This window comes from Andrographis paniculata, unplaced genomic scaffold (assembly GCF_009805555.1).
Source record: "Andrographis paniculata isolate CXL003 unplaced genomic scaffold, ASM980555v1 Contig14END, whole genome shotgun sequence".
Lineage (NCBI taxonomy): Eukaryota > Viridiplantae > Streptophyta > Magnoliopsida > Lamiales > Acanthaceae > Andrographis > Andrographis paniculata.
Window position 1 is genome coordinate 928,600 of NW_026137424.1, and position 16,541 is coordinate 945,140.

The 16,541-nt window shown below is 37.8% G+C and overlaps 2 protein-coding genes and 1 long non-coding RNA gene across 5 annotated transcripts; all 3 read right to left on the reverse strand.

The window, feature by feature from the left end:
* Positions 1–762: 762 nt before the first annotated feature.
* On the reverse strand, positions 763–10,050 carry LOC127259177 (uncharacterized). 3 transcript variants are annotated; one of them, XM_051286355.1, is made up of 4 exons: positions 9,842–10,050; positions 7,260–7,761; positions 6,568–7,181; positions 763–1,006 (listed from the first exon to the last, which is right to left on the reverse strand). In XM_051286355.1, exons 2-4 carry the CDS (start codon positions 7,742–7,744, stop codon positions 951–953), a joined length of 1,155 nt encoding a protein of 384 aa, XP_051142312.1. In that variant the 5' UTR covers positions 7,745–7,761; positions 9,842–10,050; the 3' UTR covers positions 763–950. The 3 variants fall into 3 exon arrangements, with proteins under 3 accessions (XP_051142312.1, XP_051142303.1, XP_051142295.1); XM_051286346.1 differs by having other exon boundaries at positions 7,260–8,231; positions 9,842–10,049; XM_051286338.1 differs by having other exon boundaries at positions 7,260–8,231; positions 9,351–10,049.
* Positions 1,415–2,668, reverse strand: LOC127259193 (uncharacterized). Its single transcript, XR_007840453.1, has 2 exons — positions 2,617–2,668; positions 1,415–2,182 (listed from the first exon to the last, which is right to left on the reverse strand). It is a non-coding gene; the product is annotated as an uncharacterized LOC127259193 (long non-coding RNA).
* Positions 10,051–15,272: 5,222 nt separating the features above from the next.
* Positions 15,273–16,337, reverse strand: LOC127258458 (uncharacterized). The gene has a single exon (XM_051285308.1). It carries the CDS (start codon positions 16,335–16,337, stop codon positions 15,273–15,275), a length of 1,065 nt encoding a protein of 354 aa, XP_051141265.1.
* Between the last annotated feature and the right edge of the window lie 204 nt (positions 16,338–16,541).

The following is a 16,541-nucleotide window of genomic DNA, read 5'->3' on the forward strand; positions in this document are numbered from 1 at the left end:
TCAGCTGGAATTACTATTTTATTGCTTTATGTGGATGACATGATCATTACGGGAGATGATGCATCAGGAATCTCCGAGTTGCAGGCTCATCTACACCGCCACTTCGAGATAAAGAGTTTAGGGCCTCTTCGATACTTCCTAGGACTTGAGATCTCCGACACCTCCGACGGATATTATCTCTCTCAAGCCAAGTATGCCTCCGACCTCCTATCTAGTGCCGGTCTCACTGACTCCAAGACTGTTCCTACACCTCTTGATTCTGACTGTCGTCTTACTCCGATGGACGGCGTTCCCCTTGATGATCCGACTTTGTATCGTCAGCTGGTGGGAAGTCTCATCTACCTGACTGTCACTCGACCGGATATTGCTTATGCCGTCCATATCGTCTGTCAGTTTATGTCTGCTCCTCGGACGACTCATCATTTTGCTGTCCTACGGATTCTCCGGTACGTCAAAGGTACCCTTCTTCATGGACTTCATTATTCCGCTCGTTCCTCCTTAGTTTTGACCGGGTATTCTGACGCTGATTGGGCGGGAGATCCCTCTGATCGCCGCTCGACCACCGGGTTTTGCTTCTTCCTTGGCGACTCGCTTATTTCATGGCGCAGCAAGAAACAGACGGTTGTCTCCCGGTCCAGTGCAGAGTCTAAATATAGAGCCCTTGCCGATACCGCTGCCGAGCTTCTATGGCTTCGCTGGCTTTTGGCTGATCTTGGAGTGTAACACCCCCAGTTGGCTCATACTGGAAATGCTACCGCCACACTGCATCATGAGGTCGTCACCTCCTACTTCGGGCCCCACAACACAGTGTTAAGGCTAAAATTAATTATATAAGCATTTTATTATTTCCAAAAAAACAAGTTTATAAATATTTACAAAAACATACTCCCAAAACGGGAGGTTTTTCTAGTTAGAATTTACATATAATACATCAGATGCAGTTCACTCATTCAGCCCGTCTTTCTATCTCCCGAGACGTCCCCTGTCCCGGAGGTGCCATGCGTACCTGAATCAAATATTTTTCTTAAAAGCAGTCTAGAATTAAATCCATTTTAAGAACTAACATAAAATATGCCATGTCATGCTCGAAAATAGAGTTTAATTTCCGTCATTTGCAAAATAAATGCCATGCCATGCCCATACTGAAATAATGTAACAATAATGTCAAAATCGACAACTCATGCACATATACCCATATACATATGTCAAAGTGAGCAGCCGGAATAACCTCGGCTCCATAATAACAGCTCACTAGACTATCATCAATAAATAGCCGGAAAATCCTCGGCTCAAGGAAGGACCTGGTAAACCCATAATAATATAACGGTCACCCGGTCACTCCCATATAACCACCATACGACTCCCGCAATCAATACATGGATAGTCGAACGTTGTCGCCATTAACCACAAGACACCCCATAGTCTGTGATAGCGAAGATAGGACCCTCCTGTCTAGCCCTACCCCGTGTAACGTAGTAGAATCCGTGCAACCTGGAATCACCCGAAGGAAACCCGGAAACTCTACTCCTCCTCGCACGCCCTAACGGGATCGCGTTTGGAGTTTGGCATCTGATCCTAAACTACCGGTAGACCTCACTAGTAGCTACTCCAATGAGTGGAACAACACCGAACCCGAATGATTAGACCAAATACGTCTCAACTACAATGGGTCTAATCCCTGAATGACCGTGCGACTAAGTCACCCAGTTGTCCGACTACTATCGTCCACTATCGCCAAAGTGTTACGGTACATCGGGGTCGAGTATCCTAACCCCAGATGATGCCCTCGCCTAGCACTACCGCACACGGCGACTAAACGATAGATCCATAAAACATACCCGATAAATCGTGCAATGTGTGCAGCATGTCAATAAGTGAATTTAATGAAAAGGGCTGGTGAGACGGCCCACCTATCCTCCTTTTTATAAATTCACCAACACGATCAAATACGTATATCAAATATCGTAAAACGAAGTTTCACACATGCAGATACACACACATATATACATATATAGATGCACTGACCAAATGATTCCACATAATATCATATCAATATCAGAATCAGAATCACATGCAACATAAATACCTAATTTCTTAAAATTAGATTTAATTCCCTACTGCTTACTTCCTACCGATACTTTCTGGATTTTATAACTTCACCCAAATCTCCTCCAACGTACACCTGTCCCATTATTTACTCAAATCAGATGAGCTTTATGCTTATTCTCAGGAGCTACCTGCTTATTCAAAAGCTAATTTCTATAATTAACTCGTCGGGCTCCAAACTTTTATATTTAGTAGAATATGATATTCTAGCTATAAAATCCTTCTACCTCATAATATTTATATTGCCCGATTATTAAATAAAAATACGTAAAGGTATGAACAAGCAGGCAGGTGCGATATACTGCCGTTTTTTATTCGACTTGGATTGGTACGAAATTCTCAAAATATAATGTCGGCGCTACGAATAGGCTATTAGCTAAAGAAATTCATCGATTAAATAGCTAAATAGCCAATTTTGAATTTTTGAAGAATTTCTAATTTAATACTCCAATATCAAAATTCGTATTAAAATTTATAATCGGACTCTACGAATAGCAAGGAATACCATACCCAAGTCGGAATTGGAATCGGACGGCTAAATCTTTTTTTTTTTTCTTTCTTTCTCCTTCTTCTTCCTCCCTTCCTTCTCCTCCTTTGGTTCGTTGCTGCTGCTGCGTTGGATTCTTTCTTTCTTTTCATATTATATATATATATATATTATTATTATTATTAAACGTAATATATTATTATTATTATTAAACATTATATATTATTATTATATTATTATTGTTATTAACGATGATGATAAGGTTCTTATCATCATCTACTATATTATTATTATATATATATATTATATTATATATTATATATTATATTTATATTTATATTTATTTTTAATTTTATCGATATTTATCCATTTAACAGTCTATTTAATTATAACTAATATACAAAATTGGAATATAATTTATCCCAAAATATTAGTTTCTTGATTCCATTACTATTGTCAAATATTTATTTGCTATAATAATATTATTTTATACATTCCGAAATCGGGGCATTACAATCCACTCCCCCTTAAAAAGATTTCGTCCCCGAAATCTAAACTCAAACACATAACAAGACAACTTAATTAAACAATTGTGGGTATGCTTTGAACATTTCTTGTTCTACTTCCCACGTGGCCTCTTCCGCTCCATGTCTGGACCACATTACTTTCACCATACGAATATCTCGATTCCTCATGGTTCGGACCTTTGTGTCCATGATCCACAGAGGCTTTTCTTCATACGAAAGATCTTCATTCAGCTCTATCTCATCTGGAGATAAAATATGAGAAGGATCTGCAACATACCTACGAAGCTGAGATATATGAAACACATTATGGATACGCTCCATAGAATTTGGAAGTGCCAACCGATAGGCCCAATCACCAACTCGATCGACAATTTCATAAGGTCCAACATAACGCGGACTCAATTTTCCTTTAATCCCAAACCTTCTAATACCTTTCATTGGGGATACTTTCAATAAGACAAAATCTCCACTTTGAAATTGACCCTCACGTCGGGCTCTATCGGCATAACTCTTTTGACGATCTTGAGCTGCCTTCATCTTTTCTCTGATAATTCGAATCTTATTTTTCGATTCCTCAATCATTTCCGGACCCAGTATCAGTCGATCACTCATATCGTCCCAACTCAAAGGAGTTCTGCATTTTCGACCATAAAGAGCTTCAAAAGGAGCCATTCCGATACTTGCTTGATGGCTATTATTATATGAAAATTCCACTAAATCCAAGTGGTCTTCCCAACTCCCTTGAAATTCCATAGCACAAGCTCTTAGCATATCTTCCAGAATACGGATAGTTCTTTCTGACTGACCATCAGTCATAGGATGGAATGCAGTACTCATATGCAACTGAGTACCAAAGGCTTCCTGCAATTTTTGCCAAAATCGAGATTGAAAACGTGGATCACGATCTGATATGATCACCTCAGGAATACCGTGTCGTTTAACCACATAATGAACATATAATTTGGCTAATTTCTGCATACTCCAAGTCATACGTACTGGAATGAACACTGCTGACTTGGTCAATCTGTCTATAATCACCCAAATTGCATCTGTTCCCGACTTTGACCTTGGAAGTCCTGTTACAAAATCCATTGCGATAGAATCCCATTTCCAGAGTGGAACTTCTAAAGGTTGTAGCAACCCCATTGGTCTATGATGTTCTGCTTTTACCTTTTGACAATTTAAACATCGTGCAACAAATTTGGCTACATCCTTCTTCATGCCCTTCCACCAAAAATGTTGACGTAGGTCATGATACATTTTATTTCCCCCCCGGATGCACTGAGTATGGTGTATTATGAGCCTCACTCATAATCTGCTCTTTCAAATCATTTCGATCCTTTGGGATACACCACCTCCCGTGAAATCGAAGACTCCCATCTGGAGCAATATTAAAATTTTGAGTCTGACCGTACTGAACTTTTACTGCAAGCTCAACCATTTTATTATCTTCCATTTGAGCCGCTCTAATGCGATCATAAATTTCAGGCTCAACTTGTATCATTTGCAAATATCCCCGAGTCATACCCCGTCCAAGTACCTCAATTTCCATCCGCGCTAAATCTTGGCACAGTTCATCAGCAACCGACATGAAGCCCAAGTTATGCCTTGGTTTTCGACTTAAGGCATCGGCTACAACATTTGCTTTGCCTTCATGATATACAATTTCAAGATCATAATCCTTCACCAATTCTAACCATCTTCTTTGTCTTAAATTCAATTCTTTTTGGGTGAAGATATATTTCAAACTTTGATGGTCAGTAAATATTCTGCAATGGGCTCCATAAAGATAGTGTCTCCAAATCTTCAAAGCAAACACAACTGCTGCCATTTCCAAGTCGTGTGTCGGATAATTCTCTTCGTGAGGTTTTAGTTGTCGTGATGCATAAGCAATAACTCTTTGATTCTGCATTAAGACACATCCCAATCCCTGCTTCGAAGCATCACTATACACTTCAAACTCCTCACCTTCCACTGGTAAAGCCAAAATTGGCGCTGAAGTTAATCGATGTTTCAATTCTAAAAAGGATGACTCACACTCGTGATCCCAGTTAATCTTTGCATCCTTTTTCAGCAAATTAGTTAATGGTTTTGCAATCTTCGAAAAATCAAGAACGAATCGCCGATAATATCCTGCCAAACCCAAAAAGCTTCTTACTTCTGATTGATTGGTAGGTCTTGGCCAATCCAAGATTGCCGCCACTTTAGAAGGATCTACTGAGATACCCTTTCCAGAAACAACATGCCCCAAGAAAGCAACCTCCTTCAACCAAAACTCGCATTTGGATAACTTGGCATATAACTTTCTTGCACGCAATATGTTTAATATTACATGCAAATGTTTTGCATGCGTCTTTTTATCTGGGGAATAGACCAAGATATCGTCAATAAATACCACCACAAACTGATCGAGGTATGGTTGAAAAATTCTATTCATCAACTCCATAAACGCAGCCGGGGCGTTAGTCAACCCAAAGGACATAACCGTGAATTCATAATGCCCGTATCTAGTCCGAAAAGCTGTCTTCGGAATGTCATGCTCTGCAATCCTTAGCTGATGATATCCAGATCTCAAGTCAATCTTTGAGAATATAGTTGCACCTCTCAGTTGATCAAATAGATCATCAATCCTCGGAAGAGGATATTTGTTCTTCACCGTGACTTTGTTCAGTCCACGGTAGTCAATACATAACCTCAAACTTCCATCCTTCTTTTTCACAAATAAAACTGGAGCTCCCCAAGGCGATGTACTAGGCCGAATGTAACCCTTATCTAGCAATTCCTGTAGTTGCAATTTAAGTTCAGCTAGTTCTAAAGGTGCCATCCGGTATGGAGCCCTTGATACTGGCTCAGCACCCGGCACAATATCAATAGTAAAATCCACCTCACGAGCTGGTGGCATACCCGGAATGTCATCAGGAAATACATCAGGAAAATTTCGGACTACAGGAATATCTTGCAATCGCTGCTCCCCTTGCGTCAAATCTCTTACCTCACACAGATATACTGGAAACCCCTTACGAATAAATGATTGAAATGATAGGGATGAAATTACCTTCATAAAAGGTTGTCTGGCAGATCCTGCATAATTCACCAGTTCGCCCATCGCTCCAACCAGCGAAATTGATCTTTTTCGACAATCAAATTGAGCTTGATATGCCACTAACCAATCCATCCCCAATATTACATCGAACTCGGATAGCTTGATGCCCAACAAGTTAGTAACAAAATCAACCCCTTCAATACTAACCGGAATCTGCATATAAAGCTCTCGGCATTCCAGCACTTCTCCTGATGGAAGTAAAACTTCCACTACCACTTCTACTGATGAATTCAAACCCAATCGTCTAACTAGACGCTTAGATATGAACGAGAACGTTGCACCCGAATCGAATAACACAAGAGCAGGAAAACCGCAAACCAGAAATCTACCCGTTAAAACCTCACCTGGATGATAATCAGCTTCTGCTTGGGTAAGAACATTTATTCGACCACGCTGGTCAGGTCCTCTGCCTGGCTGCCTAGATGACGAACGTGACTGACTTCGTCCCCCTTGCCAAGATGATCCTAATCCTCTCCCTTGTGACTGCGAAGACGGCGGCTGCCATGGCCTAAACCTCGGTTCTGGAAACTCCCTTGCAGTTACCACACTTGGACATAACCTGGCAATGTGACCACTACCACCACATTTAAAACATGTCAATGGAACTTTATCACAACGAGTACCTGGGTGGCTTGTTCCACAACGCCGACAAACAGCCCCCGATTGCTGAGACCTCTCCTGACTCGGTTCATTAATCGAAATCCCCTTATACGATGGCCCAGACCTGAACATTTGCCACCATTTCTTTTTACCCTTGGGCTCATCCTCCACTTTAGCTTTTCCCTTATCTCGAACCTGATGTTGATAACCTATTTCCTTCTCACTCTCCTTTTGTCTGACTTCCTGCTTCTGATAAAATCGGGCAGCACGCTCGTAAGCCTCATACAATGAACTGATATCCAACACCGCTAAAGCTTCTTGAATTCTGTGTTGCAACCCGTCTACAAAATGGTCAATTCTGTCTCGCTCACAGGAAAAGTAGTCAGGAACATACATCTCTAACTCATTAAACTTCACAAAATAATCTTCAACTGACATCGAGCCCTGCTTTAAGTCCAGCAATTCTTGCTTCTTCGCTTTTCGAATATGCGACGGTATAAACCTAGCCTTTAACTTTGCTTTAAATTCATCCCAAGTCATATCCACTTGGTCTACACCTGCAGCTTCTTCACCTAACCACCACCGATTTGCTCGGCCTTCCAAGAAATAGGCTCCAATATTAACTCGTTGATCTGGCGGAACCTGAACAACACGAAATATCTTTTCCATCTTTTCAACCCAAAACTCAAGGACTCCTGGCTCCACTGAACCAGAATATGTTGGTGGGTTATGCCGCATCACAGCATCAATGAAACTCCTCTGTTGAGGCATCATCGCGGCCATAAACTGCCGAAAGAAATCCTGACTAGGTGCCTCTGTTGGTACATGCGCTGGCACAGGATACTGTGACTCATCAGACGAAGGATCAAACTCTGGGCCTTGAATAGCCCTACGTACACCACCACCTCGAGAATTCGACATACTGCCCCCAATTTTTCCTGATTCAATATCAATTCAGCACACAGCTAAACCAAGCATAACAATAAAAGATAGATCACATTAACATGAATGCACCCGCAAAACCCAAACCTCACCAAACCAATTCAATATCATTATTATTTTCAAAACCTTTTTAATTCAAAGAGCCAAAATCTATCAAACCTAGGCTCTGATACCAACTTGTAACACCCCCAGTTGGCTCATACTGGAAATGCTACCGCCACACTGCATCATGAGGTCGTCACCTCCTACTTCGGGCCCCACAACACAGTGTTAAGGCTAAAATTAATTATATAAGCATTTTATTATTTCCAAAAAAACAAGTTTATAAATATTTACAAAAACATACTCCCAAAACGGGAGGTTTTTCTAGTTAGAATTTACATATAATACATCAGATGCAGTTCACTCATTCAGCCCGTCTTTCTATCTCCCGAGACGTCCCCTGTCCCGGAGGTGCCATGCGTACCTGAATCAAATATTTTTCTTAAAAGCAGTCTAGAATTAAATCCATTTTAAGAACTAACATAAAATATGCCATGTCATGCTCGAAAATAGAGTTTAATTTCCGTCATTTGCAAAATAAATGCCATGCCATGCCCATACTGAAATAATGTAACAATAATGTCAAAATCGACAACTCATGCACATATACCCATATACATATGTCAAAGTGAGCAGCCGGAATAACCTCGGCTCCATAATAACAGCTCACTAGACTATCATCAATAAATAGCCGGAAAATCCTCGGCTCAAGGAAGGACCTGGTAAACCCATAATAATATAACGGTCACCCGGTCACTCCCATATAACCACCATACGACTCCCGCAATCAATACATGGATAGTCGAACGTTGTCGCCATTAACCACAAGACACCCCATAGTCTGTGATAGCGAAGATAGGACCCTCCTGTCTAGCCCTACCCCGTGTAACGTAGTAGAATCCGTGCAACCTGGAATCACCCGAAGGAAACCCGGAAACTCTACTCCTCCTCGCACGCCCTAACGGGATCGCGTTTGGAGTTTGGCATCTGATCCTAAACTACCGGTAGACCTCACTAGTAGCTACTCCAATGAGTGGAACAACACCGAACCCGAATGATTAGACCAAATACGTCTCAACTGCAATGGGTCTAATCCCTGAATGACCGTGCGACTAAGTCACCCAGTTGTCCGACTACTATCGTCCACTATCGCCAAAGTGTTACGGTACATCGGGGTCGAGTATCCTAACCCCAGATGATGCCCTCGCCTAGCACTACCGCACACGGCGACTAAACGATAGATCCATAAAACATACCCGATAAATCGTGCAATGTGTGCAGCATGTCAATAAGTGAATTTAATGAAAAGGGCTGGTGAGACGGCCCACCTATCCTCCTTTTTATAAATTCACCAACACGATCAAATACGTATATCAAATATCGTAAAACGAAGTTTCACACATGCATATACACACACATATATACATATATAGATGCACTGACCAAATGATTCCACATAATATCATATCAATATCAGAATCAGAATCACATGCAACATAAATACCTAATTTCTTAAAATTAGATTTAATTCCCTACTGCTTACTTCCTACCGATACTTTCTGGATTTTATAACTTCACCCAAATCTCCTCCAACGTACACCTGTCCCATTATTTACTCAAATCAGATGAGCTTTATGCTTATTCTCAGGAGCTACCTGCTTATTCAAAAGCTAATTTCTATAATTAACTCGTCGGGCTCCAAACTTTTATATTTAGTAGAATATGATATTCTAGCTATAAAATCCTTCTACCTCATAATATTTATATTGCCCGATTATTAAATAAAAATACGCAAAGGTATGAACAAGCAGGCAGGTGCGATATACTGCCGTTTTTTATTCGACTTGGATTGGTACGAAATTCTCAAAATATAATGTCGGCGCTACGAATAGGCTATTAGCTAAAGAAATTCATCGATTAAATAGCTAAATAGCCAATTTTGAATTTTTGAAGAATTTCTAATTTAATACTCCAATATCAAAATTCGTATTAAAATTTATAATCGGACTCTACGAATAGCAAGGAATACCATACCCAAGTCGGAATTGGAATCGGACGGCTAAATCTTTTTCTTTTTTTTTTTTCTTTCTTTCTCCTTCTTCTTCCTCCCTTCCTTCTCCTCCTTTGGTTCGTTGCTGCTGCTGCGTTGGATTCTTTCTTTCTTTTCATATTATATATATATATATTATATTATTATTATTATTAAACGTAATATATTATTATTATTATTAAACATTATATATTATTATTATATTATTATTGTTATTAACGATGATGATAAGGTTCTTATCATCATCTACTATATTATTATTATATATATATTATATTATATATTATATATTATATTTATATTTATATTTATTTTTAATTTTATCGATATTTATCTATTTAACAGTCTATTTAATTATAACTAATATACAAAATTGGAATATAATTTATCCCAAAATATTAGTTTCTTGATTCCATTACTATTGTCAAATATTTATTTGCTATAATAATATTATTTTATACATTCCGAAATCGGGGCATTACATGGAGTGCCTCAGCCGTCTGCCACTATTATCCATTGCGACAGTCAGAGCGCCATGAAGATTTCAACAAATGATGTCTTCCACGAGCGTACGAAGCACATTGAGATCGACTGTCACCTTGTACGTCATCACGTTGCTCATGGAAGCATCTCCTTGTCTCCTATTTCCTCTGCTGATCAGACGGCCGACGGATTCACCAAACCTCACCTTCCCGGCCGTTTTCAGTCATTTTTGAGCAAACTCAAGTTGGGCTCCACCGTTCCACCTTGAGTTTGAGGGGGGATGTTGATATATATATAGTATATATATTTTATATATTGATATATATATTCTACCTAATATATCTCTTGTATAAATATAATATTGAACCCTAATTGTTTTTAAATAAAAATAGAGTTTATTCCATAAATCGTCACAATTACAATTAATTATATCTTATTTATGGCCCGAAATTATTATTTTTTAGTACAAATTTTTTTTTTTTTTCTCGTAAGTATATGAGCATTCGATCAGAAATAGATAATCAAATAGTTATAATTGTTTATGGGTATTACAAGAATTTAAATCGTTTATAATTTAAAAATTGCATGAAAAATTTTAGAAAATGTTACACATAATCTCTTTATTAGAAAATTTTGTGCAATATTTTTAAAAATATAATAAAATCTCACAAAATTTCTAGAGAATTTTTTACCATATTTTTTAAAAATATGATTAAGCCTCATGCATGTAATTCTTAAAACATAAAAATTATGACCTATACTTTTAAAGCTAAATATGAATTATAAATATTTTTGTGTTATAAAATATATCAAATATAACTATAGTTATAAGATATAATATATATTTATAACTTAGATATATATATATGTATAAGTGTGTATATAATATAGAGAGAGAGAGATAGAGATTGAGAGAGAGAGTTGAGAGCCGAGAGATAGGGTGAAAATGAAACAAAAATCAATCCTCTCATTTTATTAAATACATAGCCCTTTATATAGGCAATTAAGAAGAATGATTAATCATCCAATTTGCTACATGGCATTATTTTACAATGACACCTAGCTATGTAATCAAATGAGTCATAACACTCCCCCTTAGGTGTCATTTAACTACAATGAATACGCCTCGTTAAAACCTTACTAGGAAAAACCCAATGGGACAAAAATCCTACTTAAGGAAAAAGAGTACGTCATTCATGCATTAAGAATACTTCCCCTGATGTGGACATCACTTGAAATAACGCTCCCCCTGATGTGGACATCATTTGAAATCTTGCAACCGACGCATCCCAATGATCTTTACTAATTTCTCGAACGTTGCGGTCGGTAAAGCCTTGGTCAACAAGTCTGCTAAATTTTGGTCTGATCGAATCTGCTGTACATTTATTTCACCATTTTTCTGGAGATCATGAGTAAAGAAAAATTTTGGTGAAATATGTTTCGTTCTATCTCCTTTGATATATCCCTCTTTCAGTTGCGCTATACAAGCTGCATTATCTTCGTACAGAATAGTGGGAGGATTACCATTTTCAGATTTCAAACCACAATTCTGTAAAATGTGATGAATCATTGATCTTAGCCAAACACACTCTCTACTGGCTTCATGGATTGCTATTATTTCTGCATGATTTGAAGATGTGGCGGTTAATGTTTGTTTAGTGGATCTCCAAGATATCACTTTACCGCCACAAGTAAACATATGGCCAGTCTGAGATTTGGCTTTATGCGGATCAGAAAGATATCCAGCATCTGCATATCCAATCAATTCTCGTCGAGATCCTTTTGGATATAATAGACCAAGATCAATAGATCCTTGGAGATAACGAAAAATATGTTTGATTCCTTTCCAATGTCGTTGTGTTGGAATTGCACTAAATCTGGCTAATAAATTTACAGAAAATGCTATATCCGGTCTAGTACTGTTAGCCAGATACATTAGTGCACCAATAGCACTTAAATATGGTACTTCAGGACCAAGTGCTTCCTCATTCTCCTCTTTGGTCTAAAAGGATCTTTAATAGGATCAAGAGTTCTAACGACCATTGGAGTACTTAATGAATGTGCTCTATCCATTGCAAATCGTTTCAATACCTTCTGGGTATATGCAGATTGATGTATCAAAATCCCATTTTCCAAATGTTCAATTTGTAGACCAAGACAAAATTTCGTTTTCCCGAAATCTTTAATTTCAAACTCCCTTTTCAAATATTCAATAGCTTCTTGGACCTCTTCAGGGGTTCCAATTAAATTCAAATCATCCACATAGACAGCTATTATTATAAAATTTCTCCCATATTTCTTTATAAAAATACACGGACAAATAGAATCATTGGCATATCCCTCTTTCAATAATGATTCACTGAGACGATTATACCACATGCGACCAGATTGTTTAAGCCCATACAAAGACTTTTGTAATTTAATAGAATAACATTCTTTTGGCTTTGATTTATATGCATCAGACATACTAAACCCTTCAGGGATTCTCATGTAAATACCACTATCTAACGAGCCATATAAATACGCAGTTACAACGTCCATCAGACGCATATCCAAATTTTCATGTACTGCCAAACTGACAAGATATCGAAATGTTATTCCATCCATTACTGGAGAATATGTTTCATTAAAATCAACTCCAGGTCTTTGTGAAAAACCTTGGGCAACAAGTCTTGCTTTATATCTGGCAATTTCATTATTCTCATTTCGCTTTCGAACAAATATCCATTTATAGCCAACAGGCTTAACACCTTCAGGTGTTTGAACAATTGGTCCAAAAACTTTTCGTTTTGCCAGTGAATTTAATTCAGACTGGATCGCATCTTTCCATTTTGGCCAATCTATTCTTTTCCGACATTCATCAACTGATCTAGGTTCTGGATCCTCCTCATTTTCCATTAGATCAAGTGCTACATTATATGCAAAAGCATTATCCATAATTGTATCACTTCGGTTCCAATGCTTTCCAGTAGTAACATAATTTATTGAATTTTCAATAATTTCATTCTCTTCAGAAGAAATTCTATTAGAATTAACATCATCATCAAGTTTATCAGGATCAATTTCTCTAGAAATCTGATCAATGTTACTATCTGTTTCTTGAGGGTTTTGATTAATATTCAAATCTTCAATCCTTTCATTTGTTCCTCTTTTCTTTCGAGGATTTTTATCTTTGGAACCTACAGGTCTGCCACGCTTTAAGCGTACATTTGATTCATTAGCACTTTGTATTTTGTCTCCAGGAATAACAATTTTAGCAGGTACATTTTCAGCAGCTATATAAGATCTAGTGACCCTGCTGGTGTCACAAAAAGCATCAGGCAACTGATTTGCTATTCGCTGCAAATGTAAAATTCTTTGTACCTCTAATTCACTTTGACTTGTACGAGGATCAAGAAAACTGAATGGTATTTTCCAAGTAATTTCCTTTTTCAGTTGATCAGTTTCTCCCCCTAATATCGGGAAATGTGACTCGTCAAAATGACAATCAGCAAAACGAGCCGTAAATGAATCACCAGTTAATGATTCAAGATATTTAATGATAGATGGTGATTCGTACCCGACATATATCCCCAATCTCCGTTGGGGGCCCATTTTTGTACGTTGGGGCGGTGTAATTGGCACATAAACCGCGCACCCAAAAGTTCTCAAATGTGAAATATTGGGCTTTTCTTTGTATACTAATTGTACTGGAGAGTAGCTATGATAGCTTGTCGGTCTTAATTTTATCAGTGTTGCTGCATGCATAATTGCATATCCCCAAGCAGAGCCAGGAAGTTTGGATTTCATTAGCATAGGTCTTGCAATTAATTGCAACTTTTTATAAGTGATTCAGCTAGACCATTTTGAGTATGTACATGGGGTACAGGATGTTCAATGTCAATTCCAATAGACATGCAATAATCATCAAAAGTCTTAGATGAAAATTCACCAGCATTATCAAGACGAATTTTCTTTATTTGGTGATCTGGAAACTGAGCTCGTAATCTAATTATTTGAGCAAGCAACCTCGCAAATGCCAAATTGCGGGTAGATAATAAACACACATGCGACCATCTAGTAGATGCATCGATAAGTACCATAAAATATCGAAATGGTCCGCATGGTGGATCTACAGGTCCACATATATCACCCTGAATTCGTTCTAAAAATGAAGGGGATTCAGTTCCCACTTTTGGCGGTGATGGTCTAGTTATTAACTTCCCTTTTGAACAAGCAACACATATAAACTCATTTGTATTTAATATCCTTTGATTTTTCAAGTTATGGCCATTGGTATTTTCAATAATTCGTCTCATCATAGTATTACCAGGATGCCCAAACCGGTCATGCCAAATCACAAAATCTGTAGACTTTTGGTCTACCAGATATGTTTCAACCACATTAATCTTTGTGCAATATAATCCGGAAGACAATGAAGGCAATTTTTCTAATATATATTTATGTCCATCAATGAATTTTGTAATTAACAAAAATTCATTATTTGCCATACTTGATGTCTCAATATGATATCCATTTCTGCGAATATCATTAAAACTCAACAAATTTCTTTGAGATTTACTAGAATATAGTGCATTTTGGATATCAAGTTTTACTCCTTCGGGGAGAAATATTATCGCTCTTCCAGAGCCCTCAATTAACTTCGCACAACCATTTATGGTATTCACCTCAATTTTTCCCAACTTCAGGTTGGTGAAATATTTCTTATATTTCAAAATGGTGTGCGTTGATGCACTATCAATGAGACATGAACTGTCTTCCATATTATTCATTATAACGTGCTCAGCATTCATATTTCTTCTTCTGGGAGAAATATAAGAATAAATATATCAAAATTTTGGAAAAAAATACATAGCTGTCATATCATTACAAAATGTCGGGAGCAAAAACTACATGTGTTACAAAAATATATATACACATATCTATATGCATTTATATCGCATCTCCGGGATTTTCATAGTACCCACCTTCAGGTTGTACTAGAAAATCAGATACATCTAATTGCGTATTATCATTACATTTATCACCCCCACTTCCACTGGCAACATTCTCTGAAAAATTAATTTCTGGAGGATTGACATTTTCCGGTGCTTGAACTTCTTCAGGCACTTTGTCTTTCTGTTTCAGGGAATTTTGGTACAGCTCAACAAAATAAGAATTGGAACGACAATTTCTGAACCAATGCCCTGCCATTCCGCAACGATAACACTTATCATCGTTTTTCTTTGAACTCTGACCAATATCGTTCTGAGGCCGCTTCATAGGCCTATTTGATTCCTGCTCATCAAAATATCCCTGACGATAATAAACAAACCTGCCACGACCTCGTCCACGGTCGGCTCCACGTCCATGACTCATTCCACGTCCACGACCAAATCCACGTCCACGACTAAATCCACGTCCACTGCCTTGTCCGCGACCTCGTCCGCGGTAGAATCTAGGCATATTATTTAAACACTGAATCGCATTCACTTCAGGGAATGAACTCGCACCAGTTGGCCTCGATTCGTGATTTTTTAACAATAATTCGTTATTCTGTTCAGCAACAAGTAGACAAGTAATAAGATCACAATATTTATTAAAACCCCTTTCTCGATATTGTTGCTGTAAAACTATATTAGAGGCATGAAACGTGGTAAATGTTTTTTCCAACATATCCCTATCAGAAATATTTTCTCCACAAAATCTTAATTGGGACGTGATTTTGAACATCATGGAATTATAATCAGCAACTGTTTTAAAATCTTGCAATCGCAAGTGTTGCCATGCATGTTTCGCTTTCGGTAATATAACAGATTTCAAGTGTCCAAATCGATCTTTAAAATTTGTCCATAATTCAAATGGATCTTTCACCATTAAATACTCCATTTTTAGGGCTTCGTCAATATGATGACGTAGGAAAATCATTGCCTTTGCACGTTCTTGATTTGTGCATTCATTTTTACTAATTATTGTTTTCGAAAGCCCCATGGATTCGAGATGCATTTCGACATCCATTACCCACGGCATATAATTATTTCCAGTAATTGCCAGTGGGGGAAATTCAAACTTTGCTATATTAGACATAATTAAAAGAAAATAAATACTTACCAGAATTTTCGCAACCTTCCGAGTAATATAACAAAAACAACAAAAAAAATATATATATACGCTATCTTTATATGCACTTCCTCGGCAAAGCCTCGTGCTGATAACGTGTTA